A 26,711-nucleotide genomic window follows, 5' to 3' on the forward strand; every position below is an offset into this window, starting at 1 on the left:
AAACCAACTCGGGATGATCATTCAACAGCTAGAAAGGAAAAATGTTGCTTTGATGTTTCGCTCAAACGTAACGCTCCTCCAGTTGATCGTAGCAGTCGAGCTAATCTGACAACAGCAGCTAACACGAGGAAACAAAGGGAAGCTTCAGTTCAAAAACTGTGGGATGAGTGGAAGATATGAACAAAGACTTTACACAACACAGGGACATTCAAGTCTTTGTGTCTCTGAGTGCTAAACACAAAGAAACCAGCTGAGGCGAAGGTTATCCACAGCGCTGAACTACAATCAATTAAAAAGAACAAAATAAAAAGCCTGAATAAATAATTTGATGGTAATGATGTCCGTTTACACAGAAATGGCAGACACGCTGAAAACTATGTAGTTTTGAAGTGGAACCACTGGAGGCTGCTGTTGCTTTTCGGACAGACGACCACGTCGGATTGTTGTTACAGTGACTGTTAAGTCTAACCGGAGGATCTGGACCAGGAGTCATGACGCTCTGGAGGAAAACGTTCTTGTTATCGTCCATCAGCTTCCACATGTGAGGAAGAACCATCTCCAGCAGCCGAGGTGCACAGTGGCATTGTTTTGATTGAAGCAGCATTTTCTGCCATCTACATGGAGCATTTTCAAAAAGTTCCACCTCGAAAGCCAGCTACAAAACATCGCTCTTTAACTCAGAGGCTCTGAACTTGTATAAACGGACACAAAGACACAACGGGAGTTTAACCTCATCACGTAAATGCAGCCTTATTGCAATACAACAGGAACACCTAGAACAGATCTTAGTAATTCAGACCCTGCAGGACTTGACTGGAAACAAATCCCGATGCTGCAGCGTTTCCTGAAGCAGCTCCTCCCACTCGGCTCCATCTTCACTTTAATAACATCTGTCTCATGTTCAGCTCTCAGTCAGCCGTCATGTGTTCATAACTTCCTCCCTGGTGGATTAAATCCCGATGACCTGAGTATGACAGCATGATGACCCGGTGATGGAGCAGCTCCCCTGGTCCTGGCCGACCCCTGTGAACTTCTCTTCCTCATCCGTGGAAGAAAACATCAAATGAAATCGACAAAGAGCAAAACAAAAATCACTTCCAACATTAACTCAAGACTTCATATTTAGACTTCAAAGGAACCAGACTGGAAACATTTACACAATATCGCATTACACAGCTGTAACAAACCAATGATCTCTGTCTGTTTTGGCAACCCTCACTACCAGTTGCTAGGCAACCGAGGGAGTTTCTAAAAGCACTGGTATCTCCGATGAGGGGGAGCAGGAGGTGTGTGTGTGTGTGTGTGTGTGTGTGTGTGTGTGTGTGTGTGTGTGTGTGTGTGTGTGTGTGTGTGTGTCTCTGAGATAGTGGTCCAGAAACGCTAAACTGGATTATAGAGGCGGGTTATGTAAGCGCTATAAATAATCTTGATTCATGTTTCTGTGTTTCAGCCAACAGTTGCAGATGTCACCAGTATAACCAGCATTATAACTAACATAACCAGGAACACAGTTCTAATTAGCATAATCAGCATTATGAATGATGTAACCAGCATCATGGTGATGCCGCGAATGAACACAGACCACAACGGTTTAACAATCCTGAATGATTCGGACCGGTAAAATTGAAGGATAGCAACCTTTACATTTGAATTTTCAAGTTTTTCTTTATCAAACAGAGTTTATATGTGGACAAAATGTCTATATTTTCATAAAAACAAACATTCACTATGAGTAATGACTGCAATCTCAACATAAAGCAAACTTTAAAGATGTGCAGCCATTCCAGGCAGATGGATAAAAACAAAGTAGAATATATAATGAACAAATCAGTTGAATCATTATAATTCTCCAGTGGTTTGAACCATCAATGGATTTCACATTTAACTGTAGTTTTTTTGATTGTTATTCTTAAATGAAAAGAAATCACTAAATTTGCACATTTTCTATGTAGCTACAGGAAGAGTCCCGTGCAGTCTGTGGTGATCCGTGCACGGATTGATCCTCACCCTCACATGCACACTCACTGAGACCCTGTATGTGATTTGATACACAGATCTATTTAACTGTGAAACCAGGTCATAGTGATCAACTTCTCAAAGCAGGAGTTTGTCTTCAAGACACACAAATCTGGAAGACCTGTAATGTTCTGCTCCTGAACTCGGATAAAAACTAAGTTATTACATTTGACCCAAACCATCTGAGAGAAAAATGATTTAATCGTACAGTAACCCAGGATCCCCGGTTTTCTAGAGTAGAACAGGAAGCGGAGCTTTCAGCTGTCAGGCTCCTCTCATGTGGAACCAGCTCCCAGTTTCAGTCATGGAGGCCGACAGTCGCTTCTCTCGAGGTCTCGAGGTCTGGCTGAAGACCTTTCTAGTTGGTAAAGCTTACAGTTAGAGCTGGTTAATTTTCTAGTTATGCTGCCACATGTTTAAGACTGCTGGAGGAGCTCTCTCTCTCTCGCTCTCTCTCTCCCTCTCTCTGTCAGCCCGCTGCTGCCCCCTGCCGGTGGACGGTGGCTCTGCAGTCCAGGCTGCATCAGGTCACCAGGTGACTGAAGGACAGACTCTTCGTGGAGCTTTTCTGAGCTCGTAATGAGACAAACTGCAGCCGAAGGTTCAGGCTCAGTTTGCGGAGTTCCGATGAGATGGAAAACTTCCAGGAACAAACACGAGGAGGCTTTGCTCCCACTGGCCTGAAGCATAATGAACCTCCTCATTTGCGGCTGAATGATTTTCTGGGATATATCCTGGAGCTGAGGGTTCAGATTTTTAGTTCAGTTAGAGGTGTTCATAAAACTGATTATTTTTTTCTTTTCAGTTGTTTGATTTTTACAGAGCCTCTAGTTACAGGGATGTGGCTGGTGTTAAGCCGATCACCTGATTACCCGGTAGGAGGTAACTGTTAAAATATGATGCTGTTTATTTTGTTAATGCTGATTTCAGCTCATCCAGATAAAAATACAACAAACTGTTATTTTTCTTAAATTAAAGTTATGTCTGGGAGGGTATTTTTGGACAGCAGCGTCCTGCGTTCTTGAGGCTTTTTGTTTGTTTGTGGTCTCCACAGGTTTCACTGCCAGTTATTACTCCAGGCAGGTTCTGAAGCCTCAGTGTTACTCAACAGTGAAATATTTGATACAAAAAACAATTTCATTGTATTTATGGATAAACATGCAGACGCAGACATCTTAAATGAGAACTTTATTGATGAAGCAAAGTCTCAATTATTGATTCAAAAGAAATCTGAGAGTCAAAAGTGTTCAAACAGATGAATGGTGATTCATCAACATGTTGAAATGTGATCAGTAATATAAAAAAACAGGATGTGTAAGCTGTGAGCTTTGTACACAAGTCTGAGAAACTACTGAAAATTCACCCTGAGAGGTCATTTCAGGAAGTTTCTTAAAAACACCTTATGAAAAACACCGAACTGCTGCCGCCGCCGCCGCCGCGCTGCGTCAGCGGAGCAGGCCACGCCTGCACAGGTGAGCGTCTGTCAGCGACGTCTGCACCCACAGGGTCAGCGTCCGCCAGCAAGCCGCGTCGCCGTGACGCCCAGGTCTGCATCTCCATCCGTCGCCATGACGCCCAGGTCTGCATCTCCATCCGTCGCCATGACACCCAGGTCTGCATCTCCATCCGTCGCCATGACGCCCAGGTCTGTTTCCGGGAAGATCCGTCCGAGAAGTCCTGAGTCACAAAAACATCAAACTTCACATCAGGCTAAAACTCAATAGTTCCAAAAGTCTAAGAAGAGGGAAAAACCTGTTGTTTTCATACATTTACACTAAAAAAAAAAAGAGCAGTAGAAACATTTACCAAGCAAGAACTAACAGAATATCATCCTAACATTAACTAAAGTTACATCAATTAATAGATGCACTGAGGAACCTAATTTGAACAATTATTAAGCTATGATAGACAACTTAGCCTTAAGTGACCCACGATGAACCACTTTGATATTAAATGAACTTTAGCACACTGATAATACCATCCTAACACTAACCTAAAAATAACTGACCTCAAAACGGCATCTGACGGCAAGAACAGTGAGCAGAAACTCAGCTTTACCTCCAGATTAAATGGAATAATCCAACTCCAGCCTAACATAAACCAAATTAACACAGTAACCAACTGCTAGCAATAAACACTAATTCTAACTTCACATTAACTAATTCGCCCTCAGCCAGCCAAACCTTAAGATAATATATTAACCTCACATGAACTATAAGTTTAAAATCAAATTATTATTTTTTTTTTTACCTCAAATTAACTAATCCAACATTAACCAGCTTAACCTTAAAATTAAGCTAAATAACTTTAATCCATCTTCAGCTAAACGAACTTCAATGTTTTTTTAATTCGAATGTTTACATTGTTTCCAAATTAGAGACGTCATCGCGTGACGTCACCGCGGAGTGACGTGACGGTGTTTGTGTTGACAGGAGCAGAAAGTAGAAAAGAACAGAATAACAAAGACTCTGGAGGGAGGAGACCGGAGTGAAGCCGCCCCACCTGAGCTTTTCACTCTTTGGCTTTCTTCTCGCTGTTCTGCAGCTTCTCCGAGATCTTCCGCTCGTGTCCGCCTGGATTTGGTCTGTTGGTGTTTTCGCTCGATTCTTTCTTTGTGCGACCTTTCCGGGCTGATCCCTCTGCACACACACACACACACACACACACACACACACACACACACACACACACACACACACACACACACACACGCCGTTAGAGGAAAAGTGCTGACTCAGCAGGTGAAAGCTGCGTTAAAGAGAGGCTCACCTGTGTATTTGTCGGTCAGGTTATAATACTCGTACTGGTCGTAATATTCCTCCTCGAAGCTGCTCGGCTTCATGTTCTTCACGTCCACGTGGCTCATGTTTGTCTCTGCAAGAAAGAAGAAAAGTTTCCAGATGAAAAAAAGAAAAGAAGAAAATCTTCCAGTTGGAGAAAAAAGATCTTCACTGCAGATTTTTTCTCTCTCTGTGGATTTTATACAACACTCTGCTCCTCCTCCTTCTGTCTGATCCTCCTCCTCTTCATCCCTCCTCCTCCTCATCTCTTCTCCCTCTCCTCTTCATCCCTCTCCTCCTCCTCCTCTGGTTTCATGTTTCTGATGTAGAAATGTTGCATCAGACAGTTTTTCTGTTGAAGTCAAAAATGAACCAAAACAAAGTTGATTTTTTTACGAAGATTTCTTTCACCTTTTGACATATTTAGCTTGTGGAGAAAAAAAGTTTCACTTTTTAATAGTGCTGTCAGTTTTAATCGCATTGATCGCAATTTAATCACATTGATCACAATTAATCGTGATTAATTCATGGAGAACTGTCAACAATTAACTTTTTTTAAAGTTGAGATTAATTGCAATGAAGAATCTAATCCTCATAAATCAGTCCCAATGTCAGGAAAAACACTATTAACCTCTAGTTCTTTTCTTTGACCCAGTTGGCAGACCTCAATGGATTAATCGCGATTAAAATTGACAGCACTACTTTTTAAAGAAAGTGGCCTTATAATTTAACTCTCCTTTTGTTCTACATGATGATTCCACACCCTTTAACATTTTCCTTTTTTTAATCTCATGAGTCAGTTTATGGCAGTTTATCTTTTGAATGACACTTTTGATTGTTTGATTTCACTTTCTAGTTTGATTCACACACAGACTGACTTTAGGAAGACTTTCTAACTTTCCCTGTTTGAGCTGTGACTTTTTTTCTCCATCACTTTAATCCAGAACTTGATAAAATGTGAGTCAGTGTTAAAGATTTGCTTTGTTTTGCTGGTTGTCCTATATTCCAGCATTCTGCTGACGCGCGGCCTTCACTCCTGTTTTCTCTCTTTATCAGCAGCTGCAGATTTCACACACACTCAGTTACCGTCAGTATTTCAGGAGGAGGAGGGAGAAAACACTACATGGCAGAGACTCAACAGCAGTGACATGAAATTTTGAAATAAAACTGAATGTAGAGTGAGAAAAACAGAAAATCAAATAAGATCTCTTAGCAGTCTAAACATAAAGCAGCTCCACTAGAAAATGCTCCAGATTGACCTCAGTGTCATAAATTGCAAACTGTATTAAATAGATCTTAAACACATGGAGGCAGTGAGCTTCAGGGTGACTTTCCAAACCTCCACAGAGCAGAACAGGCGTGTCTGATATCTGCGTCCTACATGATGTTCATGCTGGAAATAAGAACGTTCGCTGACCTGCTCCGTTTGTCTCGACCTTTGAGACTCTTCAGGGTCCAGGATCCCGATAGTGCTCTGATAAGAAGGTGCAACGCCATGAAAAAAACGCTGAAATGAGGGGAAAATCAGTTTGGAACGTGCTCATGTTTGTGGTCGTGTGTTCTTTTTTTAGAACTACAAATAAAACTGCTGCGTACGTTACTGATTATTCGACCTACATGTGGCTCTTTCATCTCATATGATCGATGAAAACAACGACATTTCTTAAAGATTTGAATTAAACGGCAACACAAAAGGAGTTCAACGGTCTGTTAAAGGGTTAATTGTCATGAAGTGTGAACCAAGTAAACTTTGACTCGCTGATGTTTGGGTGTATTTATGACTTTAACGGGTGACCTGGATCTGTTGTTGATAAGTGAGAGTGAGTTAATGATCAACGGGTCACACCGATAAATGGGTTTACTGCGTGTGTGTGTGCGTGTGTGTGTGTGTGTGTGTTCAGACTCGCCTGTAAATATTTACCGAGCAGAAATGAAACCTGAGACGGACTTCCTGAGAAGCCGCTGCAGGAGGAGTCCCATCTGTCCTGCAGCCCGGAGAAAAACAGAGAAACGACCAGAAAGAGCCTGAAACGACTCCTGACTGACGCGGTGACAGAAATAAATGTGACTCAACTCTGGTGTGTGACTAAAAACCCATGGAAAACAACACAAATGGAGCAAAACCTCTGAACTTTAGGTTATTTATTCCTCAGAAATGTTTCCCTAAAAGTTTCAACCAAAAGATTCATCTTAGGCTTCTGGAAATCTCTGAAAAGAACATTATAATGACACTCTAGTAGAACTTTACACCAGTGCAGGATCACCGCAGACTGAGTAAATGCTTTGTTCCAATACTTAGATTGCTGCAGCTTTTCAGAGGGATTTGATATCTGAACTGTAGGTGTAGGAATCAAATGAAAAACAGGGCTTTTAATTACTGTTTAACCACACTTCAGTGTTTTCATTTAAACATTTTCTTTGTTATGGTTCAGAGAATGTGCTCTTTTTCGAAAATCAAACAATCAGTACCAAAATTGCGACAATTTGACCATAGAGACAATTTTAATGTTGTTTTTTTCTGACACCAAATAGAGTGAAATGCACAAAACATGTCCTATAAACATTGCATGTTAACTTTGGAGCAACAGCACAGCTTTTTCAGTGTCTTTTATCATTTCCCAGACTGGATCGAAGACACCTTTGATCTGCCTTCAACAGCTTCTCATGCAGCTCAGACTCTCAGGTTTACATCGTGTGAATTCAGCATCTCAGAGGCAGAACCTGATTCTCAGAGTTTGATTCGGTTTGGTGAATCCTGGCGTCTTACCCTGCACCTTGTGTTTTAACCTTCAGGTTTTGGCGCCACTCTCTCCTTTCTGCTGACGTTGGTCATTCATTCACAGGATGTTTGCGGACTGGGCGCTCTCGCAGTGTTAAGATAGCACAGTTTGTTCTCAACCTTGAGTCCGGGACAAAGTACCGTCATTAAAAGCCAAGCGGGACAAAGAGAAAGACAGAAAAAGCTTTAAGCGTTCAGCAGTTCTGCTGCCTGTCACTCACTGAAGCAGTGAAACACTTCAGACAGAACTCTGTCAACACAGAGAGCGGATTTTCCTTCACGGCAAAACACTGGAGCAACTAAAGAGCGTGTCTGAGCGCCACTGTCGACCATCTGACTCTTCCTCCCTCCATCCCCCTCAAGACCACAATCAGACCGTGACACAAAACAAACACAAAGATGCACAAAAGCACCCAAACATCCTCTGTTATCGTTTAGCATCATTTCTATCACTTTGCATTTTGAGTGAATTCTTTAACATTTCTTCAATTTGTGCACTTTGATTTGGGTCGTTGCCTCTATTTGTCTCCTGCTGGTCAGGTTTTATCCTTTTGTGAGCTCAGTTCACTTCACTCCCTGCCTCTGCTTTTTTTTCTGCAAGATAATATTAAATGTGTAATTATTATAAGCCGAAACATTACATAGTAGTTTTTGAAAAGACACTGAAGAAGCTAAATATGAACTGAGATGAACTGAATCCTGTGCTGTAGCTGCAGTACCGACCTGTGTCCAGCTGGAGGCGGTGTGAGAAGAAAACCTCCCAAAACCAAAGAAGAAGAAGCAGAGGACGCAGGAGCTAACCCGTGTTAGCATTAGCATCTGGACTGTAAACAAACCGTCCCGTAAGCACGGTGAGTATTTCTCCCTGCGATTTCAAAACAAATTGAATACTTTTTATGGACTTATCGACTCAGTTTGGTTTAACATTCGCTCGGTTTTTCTTAAATATTTTATTGTGGCGAACATTAGCGACGCGAAGCAGTTTGACTCAGCTAGCTTATTTCACGTTACTTTATTTACTCCGATTACTCTTCCTAAAGAGTCCATAAGAAACATATTCTGTGAATCAGCCGTGTTTTTAACGTGTCGTTCGGCCAGAATGGTACAACTGGGGTGCAAATGCTGTTTGTTCCCCATTCAGATCATCTGAGGCTAAACGGTGGTCAGATAATCTGAGATGTTTACATTCAGGTCCATTTGTCCAGGCAAAATCCCATCCATGCACACGCAATGCTCAGGGTAGAAGGATGAAACTGGTGCAGAACTTAAAATGTGTTCTTCTGTTTGACTTTGAAGGTACAAACATGTCAGCTGACACCAAAATCGCAGAGCTGCTCACAGAGATGCATCAGCTCATCAAACAGACTCAGGTAAGTAGAAGAGTCATGGAAACACAACATCTGTATCTGTGTGTGTGTGTGTGTGTGTGTGTGTGTGTGTGTGTGTGTGTGTGTGTGTGTGTGTGATACTCTGGCTAAGTATGTGTGTTTCAGGAGGAGAGGTCTCGCAGCGAACACAATCTGCTGAACATCCAGAAAACACATGAGAGGATGCAGACGGAAAACAAAAGTCAGTGTTGCAGGTTCCACGTGTCTTTTCTGAAGGTTTCTCACGCTCGATCTGAGCTCTTTGTGGGTTTCATTTCCTGCAGCGTCTCCGTATTACCGCACCAAGCTGAGAGGACTGTACACCACGGCCAAAGCTGACGCCGAGGCCGAGTGCAGGTCAGCCTGTGTTGAATGTGTGCATTTTCACTTTGATTCTGATGTTTAGAGTCAGTGTTAGTTTTTGGCCATCTCGATGTGGAGACACAGGCGTCCATGTTGTCTCTTATTTCCTTTACACTTGTCTTGGTCTCTGCAGCATCCTGCGTCACTCTCTGGACAAAATTGCAGAAATCAAGTCCCTGCTGGAGGAGCGCAGGATCGGTACGTCTGCTCAGGTTTTCACACCTGCACCTGGATCGAATCGATAGGTTCATGCCAAAGTAAATCGCCATTTCGGTTTCTTTCTTTGTTTTGCAGCTGCTAAGATGGCGGGCGTTTACAGTGACAGCGACCCTCCCAGGAAGACGATGCGGCGAGGCGTTCTGATGACGCTCCTGCAGCAGTCGGCCATGACACTTCCCCTGTGGATCGGGAAGCCGGGAGAGAGGTAGCAGCACTTCCCTTTTCTTTTAAGCATCTGTGGGAAGATACACTGACGGTTTTGTCCTTCTCTCCGCCGTAAACAGCCCCCCGCCGCTGTGCGGCGCCACGCCGGCCAGCAGCGACTACGTGGCCAAGCAGGGCGACAAGGTGGCGGCGAGGGTGAAGGCGGTGGACGGAGACGAACAGTGGATCCTGGCCGAGGTCGTCAGCTACAACCACTCCACCAACAAGTGAGCACAGCACACAGATCAGAAATGATGCTGCAGCGGCACAAGGACCTTGATGATGATGATGACGATGATGATGATGATGATGATGATGATGATGATGCAGCATGACAATTCTCTGCTGTCGTCTCTGAAGGTACGAAGTGGACGACATCGATGAAGAAGGAAAAGAGTGAGTGTTTCTAAACTTGAACTTCAGGTTTCTATTTCTGCGAGGAAACAGTGTTTGATACTCAGGACAAGAAAAAGTGTGTTGATCTTTTCTTTTTTTTTTTTTTTAAGTGCCACAGGCGCATTTTTTACACACAAACTTCTCTGAATTATAAAAGTCGTGAAAACCAGACTGAGGCCCCGAAAGAGCAAAAACCCTTTGTGACGAGTGTCCGTTTACATGACAGTGGAGTGCTGAAAACTCCAATTTTCCAAAATGCCCAGGTTTGTCTCCATGGAAACGGGGGTAAACATGACATTTCTGGACTGCTGCACTCAACTTCATTAAAATATACAGTTAAATGTGGCACAGTGGAACATTTTAGTTAATTTCTATTCTTATTAAGAAGGAAGTCAAATAATCCACTCCCTTTCTTCACATCATATTTTTACAACACCACTAAAAGAAAGAACGCAGCATTTATTATTCCTCTTGGGGAAAATCCTTCTCTGCATCGATCCATCCTGTTCATAAATAACCTCGGGGTGTGTGCATGTGTGTGTGTGCGCAGGAGACACACTCTGAGCAGACGTCGGATCATCCCCCTCCCTCAGTGGAAAGCCAATCCGGAGACGGACCCGGAGGCCCTGTTCAGCAAGGACCAGCTGGTCCTGGCTCTCTACCCTCAGACCACCTGCTTCTACAGAGCGCTGATCCACACCCCTCCTCACAGGGTGAGTCCGGCTCCCTCCGTCCTGCTGACGCCGCTCCGCACACCCATCAGGCTGAGTCACCCCTGTGTGTGTGTGTGTGTAGCCGCAGGACGACTACTCGGTGCTGTTCGAGGACACGTCGTACGCCGACGGGTACTCGCCCCCCCTGAACGTGGCGCAGCGATACGTGGTGGCCTGCAAAGAGAACAAGAAGAAGTGAGACGGAGCGACTTCAGAGACCAAATCAGCAGCTGCAGTCTGATTGATCAACCGTTTGTTTTACATGTTACATAGTGCAGTGTAATGAGTGACGTGTGTGAATGGACAGGGTTGTTGCTCAACGTACACAGGTTTGTATCTGTTCAATGTGTATATATATATATATAAAAAAAAAAACTTCTTACCTGTGTGCTGTTTTTCCCTCACATACCTCGTCTCCAGTTCACTTGCAGGTTTCTGATATTTATCAGAGAACAACAGAAAGCTGCTCCTTTAACCCGAGAAAGTCAAATAAAAAATGGACTCATACTTTTCACATTATACATGCCTCCTTTTGGTTGTCATTAATACTGTATCTCCCTGAACCTCCCTGTCTACTTCAAAATGTGACTTCTGCTTCATGAAGCTTCGAATGGTCTTAGACCTTATACATTTCAGATTTACTAGTAGGATATGAAACATCAAGATCCCTGAAATGGTTTACTACGTGTTCCCAGAGTTGGAAGAAACAAGATGAAGCAACTTTCAGTTCCTACACTCCTGACCTGTGGAACGAACTTCCTGCTGACATGCTTACTTCTTTAAAATCAGGATTTAAAACGCTATTGTCTGCTCCGGCTGTCCATACAACAATAGTTTTTACTCATTACCTTTATCTTAAGATTTTTAGCTTATTCTTCTTTCCATTGGTCACCTTTTTTTTTTTTTTTTAAAGTATTTCTTTTATTTCTTTGTGAAACACTGTGAATTGCCTTGTGTTTGAAAGGTGCTGGAGAAATCCTTATCTTGCCTCGTCTCTCTATACACATACATAAATCTACATAAATCACAGAAATCGGACCCCAAAACAGTTTCTTAAAGTTTTGATTTTGCCCTTGAAACAAAATAAAAACGTTGACATGCCACTCTTTGTCCAGTAGGAGGCAGTGAAGGCAAAAATAATCGAAAAAACCTCCCCACACCAAAGAAGAAGAAGCGGCTAACTCGTATGTTAGCATTAGCATCTTGACAGTAGACGCGGTGTTTCTACCTGATATTTTAAAGCAGATTTAACGTGGTTTTCAAATTATTTGCTTATTTTCATTAAAATTTCTATTCACCAAGTTGTTATTTATGAATATTACGAGGAAACACTGCATTAACCTGGCTAATGCTGGATATAGGTGCGTTATTTTACCATCCATTATTTGCGCAGCCCGGCCGGGCTCAGCCCGAAGGGACGACGTGGGCCTGACCTCCGGTGGGCTCACCACCCACCGAGGGAACCGTAGGGGCCGGGTGCAGTGTGGATTGGGTGGCAGCCGACGGCAGGGTGCCCGGCGACCCGATCCCCGGACACAGAGACTGGCTCTAGGGACATGGAATGTCACCTCGTTGGCGGGGAAGGAGCCCGAGCTTGTGAGGGAGGTTGAGAGGTACCGGCTAGATATAGTCGGGCTCACCTCCACACATAGCCTGGGCTCTGGAACCCAACCTCTCGAGAAGGGCTGGACTCTCCACTTCTCTGGCGTTGCCCGCAGTGAGAGGCGGCGGGCTGGTGTGGGTTTGCTTGTAGCCCCACAGCTCAGCCGCCATGTGTTGGAGTTCACCCCAGTGAACGAGAGGGTTGCATCCCTGCGCCTTCGGGTCGGGGATAGGTGCCTCACTGTTGTTTCGGCTTACGGGCCGAACAGCAGTGCAGAGTACCAGGCCTTCTTGGAGTCCCTGGGAGGGGTGCTGGACAGTGCTCCGACTGGGGACTCCATTGTTCTACTGGGGGACTTCAACGCCCACGTGGGCGGCGACAGTGAGACCTGGAAGGGGGTGATTGGATCGCACGGCCTCCCCGATCTGAACCCGAGTGGTGTTCTGTTATTGGACTTCTGTGCTAGTCACAGTTTGTCCATAACGAACACCATGTTCGAGCACAGGGGTGTCCATAAGTGCACTTGGCACCAGGACACCCTTGGTCGGAGGTCGATGATCGACTTTGTTGTCGTGTCATCTGACCTCCGGCCGCGTGTTTTGGACACTCGGGTGAAGAGAGGGGCAGAGCTGTCGACCGATCACCACCTGGTGGTGAGTTGGATTCGCTGGCGGAGGAGGAAACCGGACAGACTTGGCAGACCCAAACGTGTTGTGAGGGTCTGCTGGGAACGTCTGGCGGAACCCTCTGTCAGCATGGCTTTCAACTCCCACCTCCGGGAGAGCTTCTCTCATGTCCCGAGGGAGGCTGGGGACATTGAGTCCGAGTGGACCATGTTCTCCACCTCCATTGTCGAAGCAGCTGCTCGGAGCTGTGGTCGTAAGGTCTCCGGTGCCTGTCGTGGCGGCAACCCCCGAACCCGGTGGTGGACACCGGAAGTAAGGGCTGCCGTCAAGCTGAAGAAGGAGTCCTATCGAGTCTTGCTGGCTCATGGGACTCCCGAAGCAGCTGACGGGTACCGGCAGGCCAAGCGAACTGCAGCCCGAGCAGTTGTGGAGGCAAAAACTCGGGTCTGGGAGGAGTTCGGGGAGGCCATGGAGGAGGACTATCGGTCAGCCTCGAAGAAATTCTGGCAAACCGTCCGGCGCCTCAGGAGGGGAAAGCAGGTCTCCGCCAACACTGTTTACAGTGGAGGTGGGGAGCTGCTGACCTCAACTGGGGATATTGTTGGACGGTGGAAGGAATACTTCGAGGACCTCCTCAATCCCGTCGCCACGTCTTCCGTGGAGGAAGCAGAGGCTGAGGTCTCAGAGGTGGACTCGTCCATCACCCAAGCTGAGGTCACTGAGGTGGTTGGCAAGCTCCTCGGTGGCAAGGCACCGGGGGTGGACGAGATTCGGCCTGAGTACCTTAAGTCTCTGGATGTGCAGGGACTGTCTTGGTTGACACGTCTCTGCAACATCGCGTGGCTGTCGGGGACGGTGCCTCTGGATTGGCAGACCGGGGTGGTGGTCCCCCTGTTTAAAAAGGGGGACCGGAGGGTGTGCTCCAACTATAGGGGGATTACACTCCTCAGCCTCCCCGGGAAAGTCTATTCCAGGGTACTGGAGAGGAGGATCCGACCGATAGTCGAACCTCGGATCCAGGAGGAACAATGCGGTTTTCGTCCTGGCCGTGGAACAGTGGACCAGCTCTATACCCTCCATAGGGTGCTCGAGGGTTCATGGGAGTTTGCCCAACCAGTCCACATGTGTTTTGTGGTTTTGGAGAAGGCATTCGACCGTGTCCCTCGTGGTGTCTTGTGGGGGGTGCTCCGGGAATACGGAGTCCAGGGCCCCTTGTTAAGGGCCGTCCGGTCTTTGTATGACCGGAGTAGGAGTCTGGTCCGCATTGCCGGCAGTAAGTCGGACCTGTTCCCGGTGCATGTTGGACTCTGGCAGGGCTGCCCTTTGTCACCGGTTCTGTTCATAATCTTCATGGACAGAATTTCTAGGTGCAGCCAGGGGCTGGAGGGGGTCCGGTTTGGGAACCACAGGATTTCATCTCTGCTTTTTGCAGATGATGTTGTCCTGTTGGCTTCATCGAACCCGGACCTACAGCATGCACTGGGGCGGTTCGCAGCCGAGTGTGAAGCGGCAGGGATGAGGATTAGCACCTCCAAATCCGAGGCCATGGTCCTCGACCGGAGGAAGGTGGCTTGCCCCCTCCAGGTTGGTGGAGAGACCCTAGCCCAAGTGGAGGAGTTCAAGTATCTTGGGGTCTTGTTCACGAGTGGGGGACGGATGGAGCGTGAGATTGACAGGCGGATCGGTGCAGCGGCTGCAGTGATGCGGTCGTTGTATCGGTCCGTCGTGGTGAAGAAGGAGCTGAGCCGAAAGGCGAAGCTCTCGATTTACCGGTCAATCTACGTTCCCACCCTCACCTATGGTCATGAGCTTTGGGTCATGACCGAAAGGACAAGATCCCGGATACAAGCGGCCGAAATGAGCTTCCTCCGTAGGGTGGCTGGGCGCTCCCTTAGAGATAGGGTGAGGAGCTCAGTCACCAGGGAGGAGCTCGGAGTAGAGCCGCTACTCCTCCACATCGAGAGGAACCAGCTGAGGTGGCTCGGACATCTGTTTAGGATGCCTCCTGGACGCCTCCCTAGGGAGGTGTTCCGGGCATGTCCCACTGGGAGGAGACCCCGGGGAAGACCCAGGACACGCTGGAGAGACTATGTCTCTCGGCTGGCCTGGGAACGCCTTGGGATCCCCCCAGAGGAGCTGGAGGAAGTGTCTCGGGACAGGGAAGTCTGGGCATCCCTGCTGAGACTGCTGCCCCCGCGACCCGGCCCCAGATAAGCGGTAGAAAATGGATGGATGGATGGATGGATATTTGCGCAGCGCCAATATTAACATGTTCTACGAAAAAAGGGTAAATTAAAGAGAGTTTTAAATTTTTTTTTTCGTTATATTTGAACGTTTGGTTTAATTGCCCCTCACATCTTTTAAAAAAAAAAAAATGTAAATTTTAAATATCAGGGATTTTTTTTTTTTTACCCCTTAATTTATTCTTCGGTATTTAAATCCTGGTTTTGTTTTTACATGTTTTCTTTGAATAACTGAGAACTTATAAAAGGCAAAGACTTTATTTACATTGTAGTTCAGCTGTAAATTTTAAACTCTTAACAGTTTATTGTATTAAGTTCTCCGTCAAGTGTCACACAGCCTCTGACTCATCCAGGAAAACACAGAAATCACCTTCAAAATGACATTTTATTGACAATAAAAACAAGCGAAAATATGAGTCATTCTACATTCGTGTATAAAATCAGCGAACACATGCTGCTTCCCTTATTGTCCCTGATTGCAAATGCTTCAGCCTCAGAAGTGGGTCTCGTCCCTTCATGTTTAATCCAGCAGAAAATGAAGCCAAACAGCCAAGTGTGCAAAACTCAACAGAAAGTACAGCGATGTGTCACAACGAGGCTCCTTTTGTGTGTGTTTTTTTAGTGTTTATTTGGCATCAAAACTTATTTTTAATGAAAACTGATCATTGAGAGTCTTAAACCGGGGCTGTGATAGACATGGCTCAAGGGCCACATGTGACAAACTGATGTGATCAGATGAAACATGAACTGTGGGAATGTGAAATTTCTGAGTCTCTTATCAGAAACAGCGAACGTGAGAATGAATCTGAGGCTGTTTTACAGTTTCTTCAGGATGTGCAGGCAGAAAGAAGAATAAGGACACTTAGATCAACTTTTTACTGAACTCTGATTATACGTTTAAATTCCATTGATTAATTATGACTTCTTTTCTTAACACATTCCTCCCTTTGATCGCAACTTTTTTCTGTGATCGAGTCCTTAACATTTGTGTTACTTAAACCTCTGTGTTGTGTTTCTATTGTGTGTTTCAACTGAAACAGTCTTGATGAATATCTTTTGCACCTTGATATTCCTATTTAATTTTTTCAACTGGTTCACAGCAAAAAGTAACCAGGGTCAATTCCAGGTCTGTCTGTGTGTTGTCTGAATGTTCTCCCTGTGCAGGTGTGCACATGCACAATTAAACAGAGCTTCATTTTATGTGTATTTTTGTCATTAATGTGCATCTCTAACTGGGAAATACACCTCTCCTAAATGGGAAATTTCCCAGTTCCCAGCTGCACGAGTGGATACGAACGTTTCCCTCAGTATATTAAACAGGCTTTGAATTAAAGTGCTTCCTCCTTCTCACGCGTAAAACAAAGAGCAGGAAACAAACGTGTTGGAGAGTCCGACGTGTGTCTCCATTCAGATGAATGTCAGGAAGAGTCTTGGCTCCGTGCCAACCGAATACAGCGTCAGAGGCATCCGTGGTCATCCCCCGTGTCGGATCAGATGCTGTCGTAGTCGGACTGCGGCCGGGACGCCTCGGCCGCCCACTCGGCCATGAAGAAGGTGGTGGAGCCCAGGAAGCCGAGCAGCACCAGGATGAGCAGCTGCCACTGCAGCAGCAGGTAGTTACTGTAGAAGAAGGCCAGAGCGGCGGCGATGGACTGCACGACAGGTCGGACGGGTCAGGGCCGGGTGCTCGGTGCTCAGACGGGTGTGTGTGTGTGTGTGTGAGAGAGAGAGAGGCTCACCTGGATGAACTTGAAGACAGCGAAGGCGGGGGCGCTGTTGTCCCGGAACGTGAAGCCGATGATGCTGAGCAGCTGTGTGTTGAAGCAGCTGTCGCCCAGACCGAGGAGGAAGCTGCAGAACAACGCCACGCCGATGCTGAGGAAAGAGACGGGAGGAAACACAGACGCTACTTAGAGCTCTGCTGTGTTCATCTGAAGCAATTCCACCTCTGTCCACCAGGTGGAAACTGTGAGTCTCTATTTAAACTGCTGTGGAAGGGAAGAAGAACGGCTCACTGCACCACCTGCTGGCACAAACTGGTATTACAAAGCAAGCAGGATGTGACTCGCTTCTGTAATGTTCTGTAAAACATTTTGATTATTATTTTTTTTAAGACATTATGCTCTGTTAAAGTAGAAATCTGGAGTTTCATCTGATCTGACACTCTGAAGACTAAAAAGATTCCTGATGAAGGAACTGTGGGAGATTTTGTAGCTGGGATCAGACACCTGGAAGCTGTGGTCTGTTGAGGTACCTTCAGGGAAGTGATGATGCGTTCAGGTACCTGGGAGTGATGAAGGCCTGCAGGTCAGTCCCCGCTTCAGGAGCCAGAGGAGCGTCGTTGGCGATGTTGAGGAAGATCAGGAAGAACGCCAAGTAATGAATGATGAGGCCGAGCAGGACCACCGGGTTCCTCCCAAACCGGCTGCTCTTGTTCAGCAGCCCGAACACGCCCCCTCCTGGTCACACAGGGAAACAGTCTGTCAGCACAGACCACAGCAGACCCTCCCCTCACCCTCCTCTTCCTCACCGAGGATCTCCCCGACGCCGATGCAGATGCCGGAGATGCCGATCAGACTCTTCGCGTCTTTGCCGAACCTGGTCATGGCGCCGATGCTGGTGCCGTACACGCCGCTGTAGAAGGTCAGCTCCAAACCTGAGGGACGACCGCTTCAGGGTCACTGACGGAGCTCGGAAAAACAAGCTTCACGTCTCAGAGGCGTGAGGCAGCGCTCACCTGTGTAGGCGATGGAGACGCTGAGCAGCAGCATTTCTCTGGTGGTGAACATCTTGCAGGCCTGAACTGTGGAGCGGAGAGCAGACGTCACACCCAGCAGGCTCTATTTTATCTTTCTAAAGATCTCCGGGGAGATTTCCGTCGACTCACCGAAGGCGTCGACGGCCTGCGAGCAGAGACTCAACGGATCCGAGCTGGAGGACACAAACACAGCGTCACATCACTCCTCCCGGACAGTGAGCCCTGCTAAACCTTCACCGTGTCCGACTTTAGCTTCCCGTCACCCCCCAGGGCTCCGGTCACTATGGCAACCACAGCTAAAAACAAAGGATGTCCCCAGTTCAAAGGTCACCGGATTCATCCTGTCAACTACAAAGAACTGAGGAACGAAAGACAAAGAAGACAAAAGACAAGGATGGAGGAGGAGGCGATGTAGAAGGAGGAGCAGAAGGTGTAGATCATAGGTCTGCAGCCTTCAAGATCCAAAAAGCCAGTTTTTGCGATTTTTCCACCCAGTCTGGAGCCACAAAACATCTTAATTATTTGAAATGAAGAAAACAAAAAATCCTTAGGAATAAATTGCAATCAAGATGTTTTCAGAGCTACAATTAAGATATACTTCATGATATTATTGTACTTTTGCACCCAATTTTTTGTCATTTTTTCCTACTTTATTTGTTTTAATTATTATTTATAGCTGTTGTGCATTCTCAAACTGTCAGAACAGTTTCACCCATATTAATAATTTAACCTTATTTAGGTTGTTTTTAGTGATTTCACCGTTTTTTTCCTGTATTATTATTTTAGTAGTTTAAAAATGTTATCAATTTTTATCGAATTAAGGCGAAAATTTGTCGTCATCACAGGCGTGTGAGCACAGAGAAAGGAAAAGCCGTTCTCCGCGTTCTCGTTTCCATGGCGACGCTCACCTGTCCGAGGAGTTCTCCAGGGACTCGGTCGGCAGCAGAGACTCGGTCACCTCCGAGGAGGAGGCGGGAGGAGGCTCGGGTTTCCGGATGAGGAAGAAGAGGAAGCAGCCCACCAGGCTGATGACGGTCAGAGAGATGAAGACGGTGCGGCGGTCTTTATCTGAGACACACGCAGGACGCGGCTTTAAAACACACGAGTGAGGACCTGAGGACCGACCAGCGCTGCGTTCAGAGCCTCAGACCTGTGATGTGGTCGTGGCCGTGCCAGGCGCAGTAGATGTACAGATTCCCAAAGAACAAGCTGCAGACAGGAGACGGGAGCAGGTGGATTCAGCAGGTCTGAGCCGCTCCAGACCTGTTCCAGGACCGGGAGCACATTCAGAAGACCGCAGCCGTTCTCACACGGTGTGTTTACCTGAACTGCAGCAGAGCCCAGAAGATGCCGCTGTTCCTCCCGATGGTGCGGTCGCTGGAGTTGATGGCGAGAACGTTTCCCTGAGCTGTCCACAGCACTGTGACACACACACACTCACAGATCAACACTCGCGGACACACACACCTCCTGCAGGCATTAACAAGGTGTTACACTGTTCTCTGACCTGCTGCTCCGATCCCGACCAGCACAGACGCCGTGTAGAAGGTCCAGGTGTACGGGTAGATGAACATGGCGATGTATCCGCTGCGACACACACACACACACACACACACACACACACACACACACAGTGAGGATCACAGTCAGTTTTAGTCTTTTACTGGTCAGTTTGTTGTTTCTCTGTTAATTTTGTGAGTCATTTCAGGTGTTTAGCACGTGATTTGGAATCTGGTGTGAAAATACTGCTCTGTGTGTGTGTGTGTGTGTGTGTGTGTGTGTGTGTGTGTGTGTGTGTGTGTGTGTGTGTGTGTGTGTGTGTGTGTGTGTGTGTGTGTCAGAGCAGTGTGGTTACCTGTAGAGGAGCCCACTGAAGAACATGGAGAACTGAGGGCCGATGAGGGTCACCACCGAGGGGGCGATGAGGTTGGAGGCAGAGAACACCCCGTAGATGATGGCCATGCTGGGAGGGACAGATCCACAACATCAGGTGTGTGTGTGTTTTTGTCCATATATACATATATATATATATATATATATATATATATATATATATATATATATATATATATATATATATGTGTGTGTGTGTGTGTGTGTGTGTGTGTGTGTGTGTGTGTGTGTTTACCTGGTGTATCCACTGCCGTGAAACTCTGTGCTGTTGAAGCTCTTGATCACAGTTTGCTGGAAGGAAAACACAAAACTCATGATTCACAGAAAACTCTACTCATTTCCAGCCTGTTCTGTTCTTCTGGAATATTAAGTCTTATTTTGACTATTTTGTGCCCCTTTAACATTTTTTAAAACTATTTGATAATTTTAGGTTTCTCCTGAATACAGTGTAAAGGATGGATGGATGAGAACTTTTGCTTCTTATTCTGGTCTTTTTTTTTTAATAATTTGCAGTATTTTTTATTTCATTTTTATTGTGATTTGTGTTTTTTGTGACCCTTTTCCTGTCAAACCTTCTCTGCCACTTGGCTCTCATTGTGTTTATTACCTTTCTATTTGCTGATTGTGTGCCTTATTGTGTTACCATTTCAGTCTCTTTGTAGTTTTTCCATTTTCACATTGAGAGTTTTTGGAATTCTTTGATCGTCTTTCAATATTCCTGTCTGTTGTAAGATTTCTTTTTGTAATGATTTTAGCCTAATTTGACAAATATAAATGTTATGTGTTCTGAAATAACTTAATTACTTAAGATTTAAATATTTTAAGCTATTTTGTGGTTGTTTTTTTTTTCACTGTGTAATTTAGTGATCCTCTGTCCCTGCACTTGTGCAATTGTGTGTGTGTGTGTGTGTGTGTGTGTGTGTGTGTGTGTGTGTGTGTGTGTGTGTGTGTGTGTGACCTCAATGTTGCCGCAGGTCTGGAAGGCGGTGAACATGAACATGAAGCCGAAGCCGAGGATGATGATGTTGAGCAGCCTCTTCCCCTCCGGACCCATGGTGCAGGTTGGAAGAAGTGGATTTCTTTGAGGATGTAAAGACGTAAAAAAAAAAAAAAAATGCTGTAGAGACGACCTCGTCTGAAAATAGGAGGAAAGGAAGTTCACGTTAGTAAAATAGGAAAATAGGAAGTTCACGTTAGTGATCACAGGAGAAGCTGAATCATTTTATATACAACCAGGCTCCATTGAAAGAAATGCTGTTTTAAACACACTGTCAATGTAGACTTGTTTTTATCATCTGATTTGTGATCAGCTGAGAGCAATATTGCTTATTTACATATGGCTTTGTTAGCCGAATTATAAATTAGATCTATTAGTCTTTTATGGATTCTTATGTATGATTCGTGCCTGAAGTTGTCAGAAAATGAGCTGAACTTGATTGTAAATCAGGTATCGGTCTAAACGGGAGGTCTCTTTAAAGATGAACATGATTTCCTTTCACTGTTTGTGGTATGGACTGTATTTTTTTGTGCCGAATTAAACAGTGGACACTGTAATTGTTCCTCAGCAGTGTGTATAGGTTGTGTCATGAATGGGTGTTTCACTGTGAGGGAAAATAAATTAAATCGGATTTTTTTTGGATGTGGTTCCGCTTAGAGCTAATTTCAAGAAATTCTAAAGAGAATAATCAAATCTGTGCCATATCTTATCAAAAACAAATTTTAGCAGTCGTATTAGTGAAGCGTACTGTTTATTAAACAATTAAACATTTTTTTAATGATAGAAATTAAAGTAAAAACTCACCGAGAGTCGCGTAGCCGCTCAGCTAACAGCTAACCTCCGGCAGCTCCTCTTAGCGCGGAGTCACCGTGTCTCCCCCAACATCGCGACTCCTCTTCCGGCTGTATCCTCTCCGTGCACCCCGGAGTCACTCTGACATGGTGGAGGAGCGGGAGGAGGTGAAGGAGGTGAAGGAGGTGAAGGAGGAGGAGGTGGAGGAGAACCAGGAGAACCAGCAGGAGAACCGGTAAACATGAACAACAGTCACGTGAGTCCAGAGTCAGCTGACCGGAGCCGAGTGACGTAGGTGGTGCGTTCCTGGATCCTCGGAACTCGGAAACTCCGAATGAACAGACGAATAGAAATGAAAAGCCCTTTTTTATCAATGAACAAAAATAGCGCAACAAATTATAAAGAAACAGTGCAGCGTGGCGCAAAAAAAAAGTGTGAGATTGCTCCTGACGACAGCTTCTGGGGGATATTTTAAAACGCAGCCGCCCCAGGATGTGTTCGACAAATGATGGCTCCTTCAGTCATACCAGAGAACGGGTCATACTTTTTGTTGGGAAATACAAAGCATCAGATATATTGTGAAATTTTCACTGCGTCAGCTTATTTAACTGTAACATGATAAAAAAAACCTACAGGGAACCGCCGAGTCACATGCAGCTGCAAAGATTACAAACCGCCTGCAAACCTCTGAACCAGGGAGAGTGGAGAAAAATATTGCCATACACAAAGTACATGATAACTTAATCATAGGATTAATGTTGGCCAGGCTGATGCATTTTGGATGTATAATCAATGAGGCGTCTGCTTATTGTATTATTATCTGTCATTTGTATTTACATAATCATAGGTCAATATTGTGGCCACAGTCCATCAGTAACTGGTGTTTTGTTTGGAAGCAACAGTCTTGTCCACCACAAAACTGCACCAGATCATTGAAAAACTTGAATGTGTTCAGATTTTTCAACTGAGTCTGTTATCTTCTGAATATAAAGGACAGGATTTTGTCAAAAATAAACATCTAATAATAGTTTTATTTGCAAGTCATTTGCTTTAAAATTTTGAAGTTCCAATAGATGCAGTTATATCACACACGTGTTAATTCTAGTGTGACAAAAATATTTTCACTGTGTTAAATTTAGTGTAAAATAAATAAATGTTATTGAATATAAATCAATGTGGGAACAACACAGACACATTTGTGATTTTGGGTGATTTTGATTATTTAGAACTAAAACTTTTCCTTTCCCCCCACTTAGATCTTTAATGCCAAGAGCCAGAAACAGTAGGTCGTGTTTGAGTGACCTGCAGGAAATATCGCTAAGAAAGAAGGAAAATGATGGCAGGATTAAGGAGAGAAGGAATGGAGAGGGGAGGGGGGGGGGGGGGTGAAGTAAATACTGAAATGGGGAAGATGAGGTGGACATCTGATCAGATTCCTAAAAGAAACGGCCTTGATGGGGAAAGTAGAAGAATTTTATAAGTTAGAAGTATAACGACCAGCAGATGGCGGTAATACAACCAACAGGATGTAAGCTGCCGTAAAATATCACAGAAGAAGAAGAAGATGAAGATAAATGGCGGCGCAAGCTGCCGTTAAACACCACAGAAGAAGAAAGAGAAGCACTTTCAGTTCACGCCGTTATTTGTTTTTTTTCCGCCGACATTCGCTTTTGTTTCATGGTTTTGTTCCTCCCAGTCCAGTGTTGATGACTGCCGGGTGATTTGCGGGGCTTTATAAGACTCTCGGGGTTGTTTCCAGCCGGTGCTCGGACCAGTGTGGGGCCTCTGAGCGGGACTTCCCGCCTTCAGCAGCAGCATGAGCTCCGGCAGAGCCGCCGCGGAGGACGAAGACATGGTTTCCCTCATAGTGGGCAACCTAACGCGGAACGCCACGAAGGACAGCCTCCGGCGGGTCTTCGAGGACTACGGTCACATCTGCGACATCCACATTCCCTGGAAATGCCACTACGCCTTCGTCCGGTTCATCAACCGGCAGGACGCGGAGGAGGCGGTGCAGGGGCTGAACGGCTTGCGGCTGGACGGACGGACGATCCGGGTGGAGCTGGCTCAGTAAGACCTCTTCTGATAGACGTTGAGATTACAAGTTTGAGGCCAAGAGTAGAGTTTGAGAGTACTTCAGTACTACGACACCAGCAAACGTCCTGAACCCTGTATCCATTGTGCTCGCAAATACTCAGTTTGACTCATCAACGCCACCTTGTGACCATTTGCAGCTGCAGCGTGAGACGACGCGGCAGGAGGAGCAGCTCTCCCTTACGAAGAGGTTCACACTCCTCCAGGTCCAGGTCCAGATCCAAGGCCGACATTCTGTCCTCCAGAAGAGGGTCGACGTTTGAAAGTCAACCAGAATAGACATCGAAGATCTGAAGTGAGTCTGCTGCAGCAGTGACAGGCAGGTCTTATGGTTCCTCTGATACTTCAGTGCTCATGGCTTCATGTATGAGTGGGCTTCTCCTCCAGTGTTTGTCTTTACTTGTTGTCAAATGATATACATTTTTTAAGGTGCTCAAAGGTAAAACCGATCTCCTTCTTCCAGGTATGTTTTTGTGGCTCTGGACTTCTCCCTCTCCTCCTCACCACCGGCAGCAGCAGGGTGGATGTTCTCCTTTCACCATGAGGTTTTGCCCGTGGCTGCCTCCTGCCGTACAGTCGAGAGTTTCCAAGCGGCTCTGAGGTTCTTCCAGCTCTCCTCTCTTTGCTTTGGTTCTGAATCCACGTGTGGTTCACGGCTGCTCGATGTGCAGCACTCAGAAAAAGCCTGAACTGTTTGATGCACTGTGCATTCAGACGGTTTCACTTCACTATTTCAGCGTCATGCCAAACCGGGTGATGAAGGAAGAGAAGTCAGAAGACTTTCAGAGACTCTTCTCCTCATTTCAGGCTGTCTCCATAGCAACCAGTGTGGGCAGCTGATTGGCTGATCTGCGATCGGGCCTGGACCTCAGTTTGAGAACCGCTGAGTGAAACAGCTGATCGCGTTCAGTGAGTTGTTCCAAGTTACTTATTGAAAACATGATTCTGGAGAGTTTAATTATCAGTTGGTACAATCTTCTTCTGTTCTGAGGTTAAAAACACCAAACACTGATGGAATGTAAGTTTAACCTTCACGACACGTCTTCTTTTCTACGGAACGATGAAGATGGTGTTTTCTGGTATTTACATTTGTCAGTTTGATAAATAATTAAAGCAATGTCTTCGTTAGCTGCTCACAGTCACGTTGAATCATCTGTGGGCCACAGAATAAATTACATTCCAAACCAGACATTTGCTCATGTTGCAGCCTTCTGTGGCTGCAACGTTCGTGTTTGTGTTCAGGATGTGACGTTCCTCCTTCAGGTTCTGCCTGTTTTGTTTTTTTTTGGTCACATGAGAAAAACCTTGAAGAAAATGTTTTTTGTTTTTTGTTGTTTTTTTTTTGGGTGAAAGAATCTTTTCTTATTGAGATATTTGTGTTTGAAACACTGTTCAGTTGATTAAAATAAAAAGGAAAAATGCACGGTTCATATCAAAGAAAGTGTGTGTGTGTGCTGAAAACAATGTTTCAAATTAATGTGTATATATAATTATACATAAATACACCTTATCGCAATCACAAAATGAAAGACTACTAAGAACACAAATGTATTGATTATCCTAAATTATTTAAGTTTGTTTCTCCTGGTATGAAAATAACTACTATGACAAAAATAACAAAATAAGCTAAATCAGCTGAGAGTCCTTCCAAAAGCTCCAAAATCACATCGCTACATAAATCCTTTATTAGTCACAAACACCATTAGAGACGGTGTAATGTGAAAAACAGGCCAGACATTAAAAGACACAATCCCCAACTCTACCGCTCGTAGACGATCTGAGCGGTTCTATTCATCATGTTGCACTTTCACCCTCATTTTGTTCCTCCGTGATGGCGCTGTGTGTCTTTTCTCTAATGCCTTCAAGCTAAAGGCTGTTTAACATCTGGATTTACGGGGTCTGGAGTCTGGAGTAAGTACAAACAAACTAGCCAAGAGCAGAATGAGTGTGTCTGACACCTTAATATATCACCAATCAGGATGTTTCCAGTAGTGAGAGCAGAGACAGGAAGCTGCAGTGATGTTTCACATTGAGGAACACTGTCAGTCCAACTTTTGGATCCACTTTCTCAGTCAATGTTTTCTTTTTTTTCATGACTATTCATGTCGTTCAAGTATGAATGACTGTATATGAAATTATGTAGTAAACAAAAAATGTGAAATAAGGCAAAACGTGTTTTATAGTTTACATTTTTCAAACTATTCAAACGGTTCGCTTTGTTGACCGTGCTAAACAATTAGCCTTTTCCCAACTTCAAATGACTTTAAACTTCCTTGGTTAAAAGAGAAAATTTGACCCGGCCAGGCTGCGAGGAGCTGCTCGTCAAGGTTGATGAGCGGTTTCTCTCGGACTGTGCTCTGGCGTCTGGGCACCAAGATGCCTAAAATTCACAGCAGATGTTCCTCTTGGGCTTGATTTTGTGTCAACTTTGGTGTATGTGTGGTCAAACTAGAAATATCAGAGCCTGGATGTGATCCTCATTGAGTGTGATCTTGTAAGAAAAATGGACTTTACCAGCCTGCTTCACCACAACTGGACGCTGAATTCTGTGAAACCTGCCAGACCCAGCCAGACAGGGTCCTGTTGAGGAATCTAATGGAGGGAAACTCAGCTGGCAGACGTCTTCATCGGGCCAGAGACCACACAGTTCATCAGAAAGGAGCTGAAAATTCTGACATATGCTACTACAACAGGTCATTGGGTGACAAAGGGGACCAGGAAGTCCTGGATGCACACACCCAAACGTGCACACGCATGCACAAATATCTCAGTGCGTGATATAGTATGTGTGTAATTTTATGACAGTATTTTTTTTTTGTTATTAGTATTCTGTGTGTTATTGTATTCTATTGCAATTATTATTAAGCA

At 45.2% G+C, this 26,711-nt stretch overlaps 3 protein-coding genes across 5 annotated transcripts; 1 reads left to right on the plus strand and 2 right to left on the minus strand.

Moving 5' to 3' along the window:
- Positions 1–3,189: 3,189 nt before the first annotated feature.
- On the minus strand, positions 3,190–4,975 carry nupr1b (nuclear protein 1b). 2 transcript variants are annotated; one of them, XM_030089033.1, is made up of 4 exons: positions 4,786–4,975; positions 4,519–4,655; positions 3,667–3,693; positions 3,190–3,633 (listed from the first exon to the last, which is right to left on the minus strand). In XM_030089033.1, exons 1-2 carry the CDS (start codon positions 4,880–4,882, stop codon positions 4,528–4,530), a joined length of 225 nt encoding a protein of 74 aa, XP_029944893.1. In that variant the 5' UTR covers positions 4,883–4,975; the 3' UTR covers positions 3,190–3,633; positions 3,667–3,693; positions 4,519–4,527. The 2 variants fall into 2 exon arrangements, with proteins under 2 accessions (XP_029944893.1, XP_029944891.1); XM_030089031.1 differs by having other exon boundaries at positions 3,190–3,693.
- A 3,379-nt stretch (positions 4,976–8,354) lies between these two features.
- On the plus strand, positions 8,355–11,733 carry sgf29 (SAGA complex associated factor 29). The gene is made up of 10 exons (XM_030089018.1): positions 8,355–8,426; positions 8,872–8,945; positions 9,069–9,144; positions 9,227–9,299; positions 9,439–9,503; positions 9,600–9,729; positions 9,809–9,955; positions 10,089–10,124; positions 10,675–10,837; positions 10,920–11,733. Exons 2-10 carry the CDS (start codon positions 8,880–8,882, stop codon positions 11,034–11,036), a joined length of 873 nt encoding a protein of 290 aa, XP_029944878.1. The 5' UTR covers positions 8,355–8,426; positions 8,872–8,879; the 3' UTR covers positions 11,037–11,733.
- A 3,942-nt stretch (positions 11,734–15,675) lies between these two features.
- Positions 15,676–22,003, minus strand: mfsd11 (major facilitator superfamily domain containing 11). Of its 2 annotated transcripts, none has more exons than XM_030088985.1 (14): positions 21,762–22,003; positions 20,919–21,039; positions 20,196–20,251; positions 19,923–20,030; positions 19,575–19,654; positions 19,391–19,487; positions 19,218–19,276; positions 18,976–19,135; positions 18,197–18,240; positions 18,047–18,112; positions 17,840–17,965; positions 17,594–17,768; positions 17,049–17,184; positions 15,676–16,961 (listed from the first exon to the last, which is right to left on the minus strand). In XM_030088985.1, the coding sequence occupies exons 2-14, from the start codon at positions 21,012–21,014 to the stop codon at positions 16,800–16,802; spliced, it is 1,365 nt and encodes a 454-aa protein (XP_029944845.1). In that variant the 5' UTR covers positions 21,015–21,039; positions 21,762–22,003; the 3' UTR covers positions 15,676–16,799. The 2 variants fall into 2 exon arrangements, with proteins under 2 accessions (XP_029944845.1, XP_029944844.1); XM_030088984.1 differs by having other exon boundaries at positions 20,919–21,095.
- Positions 22,004–26,711: the final 4,708 nt, after the last annotated feature.

The sequence above is a fragment of the Salarias fasciatus genome, chromosome 4, assembly GCF_902148845.1.
Source record: "Salarias fasciatus chromosome 4, fSalaFa1.1, whole genome shotgun sequence".
NCBI lineage: Eukaryota > Metazoa > Chordata > Actinopteri > Blenniiformes > Blenniidae > Salarias > Salarias fasciatus.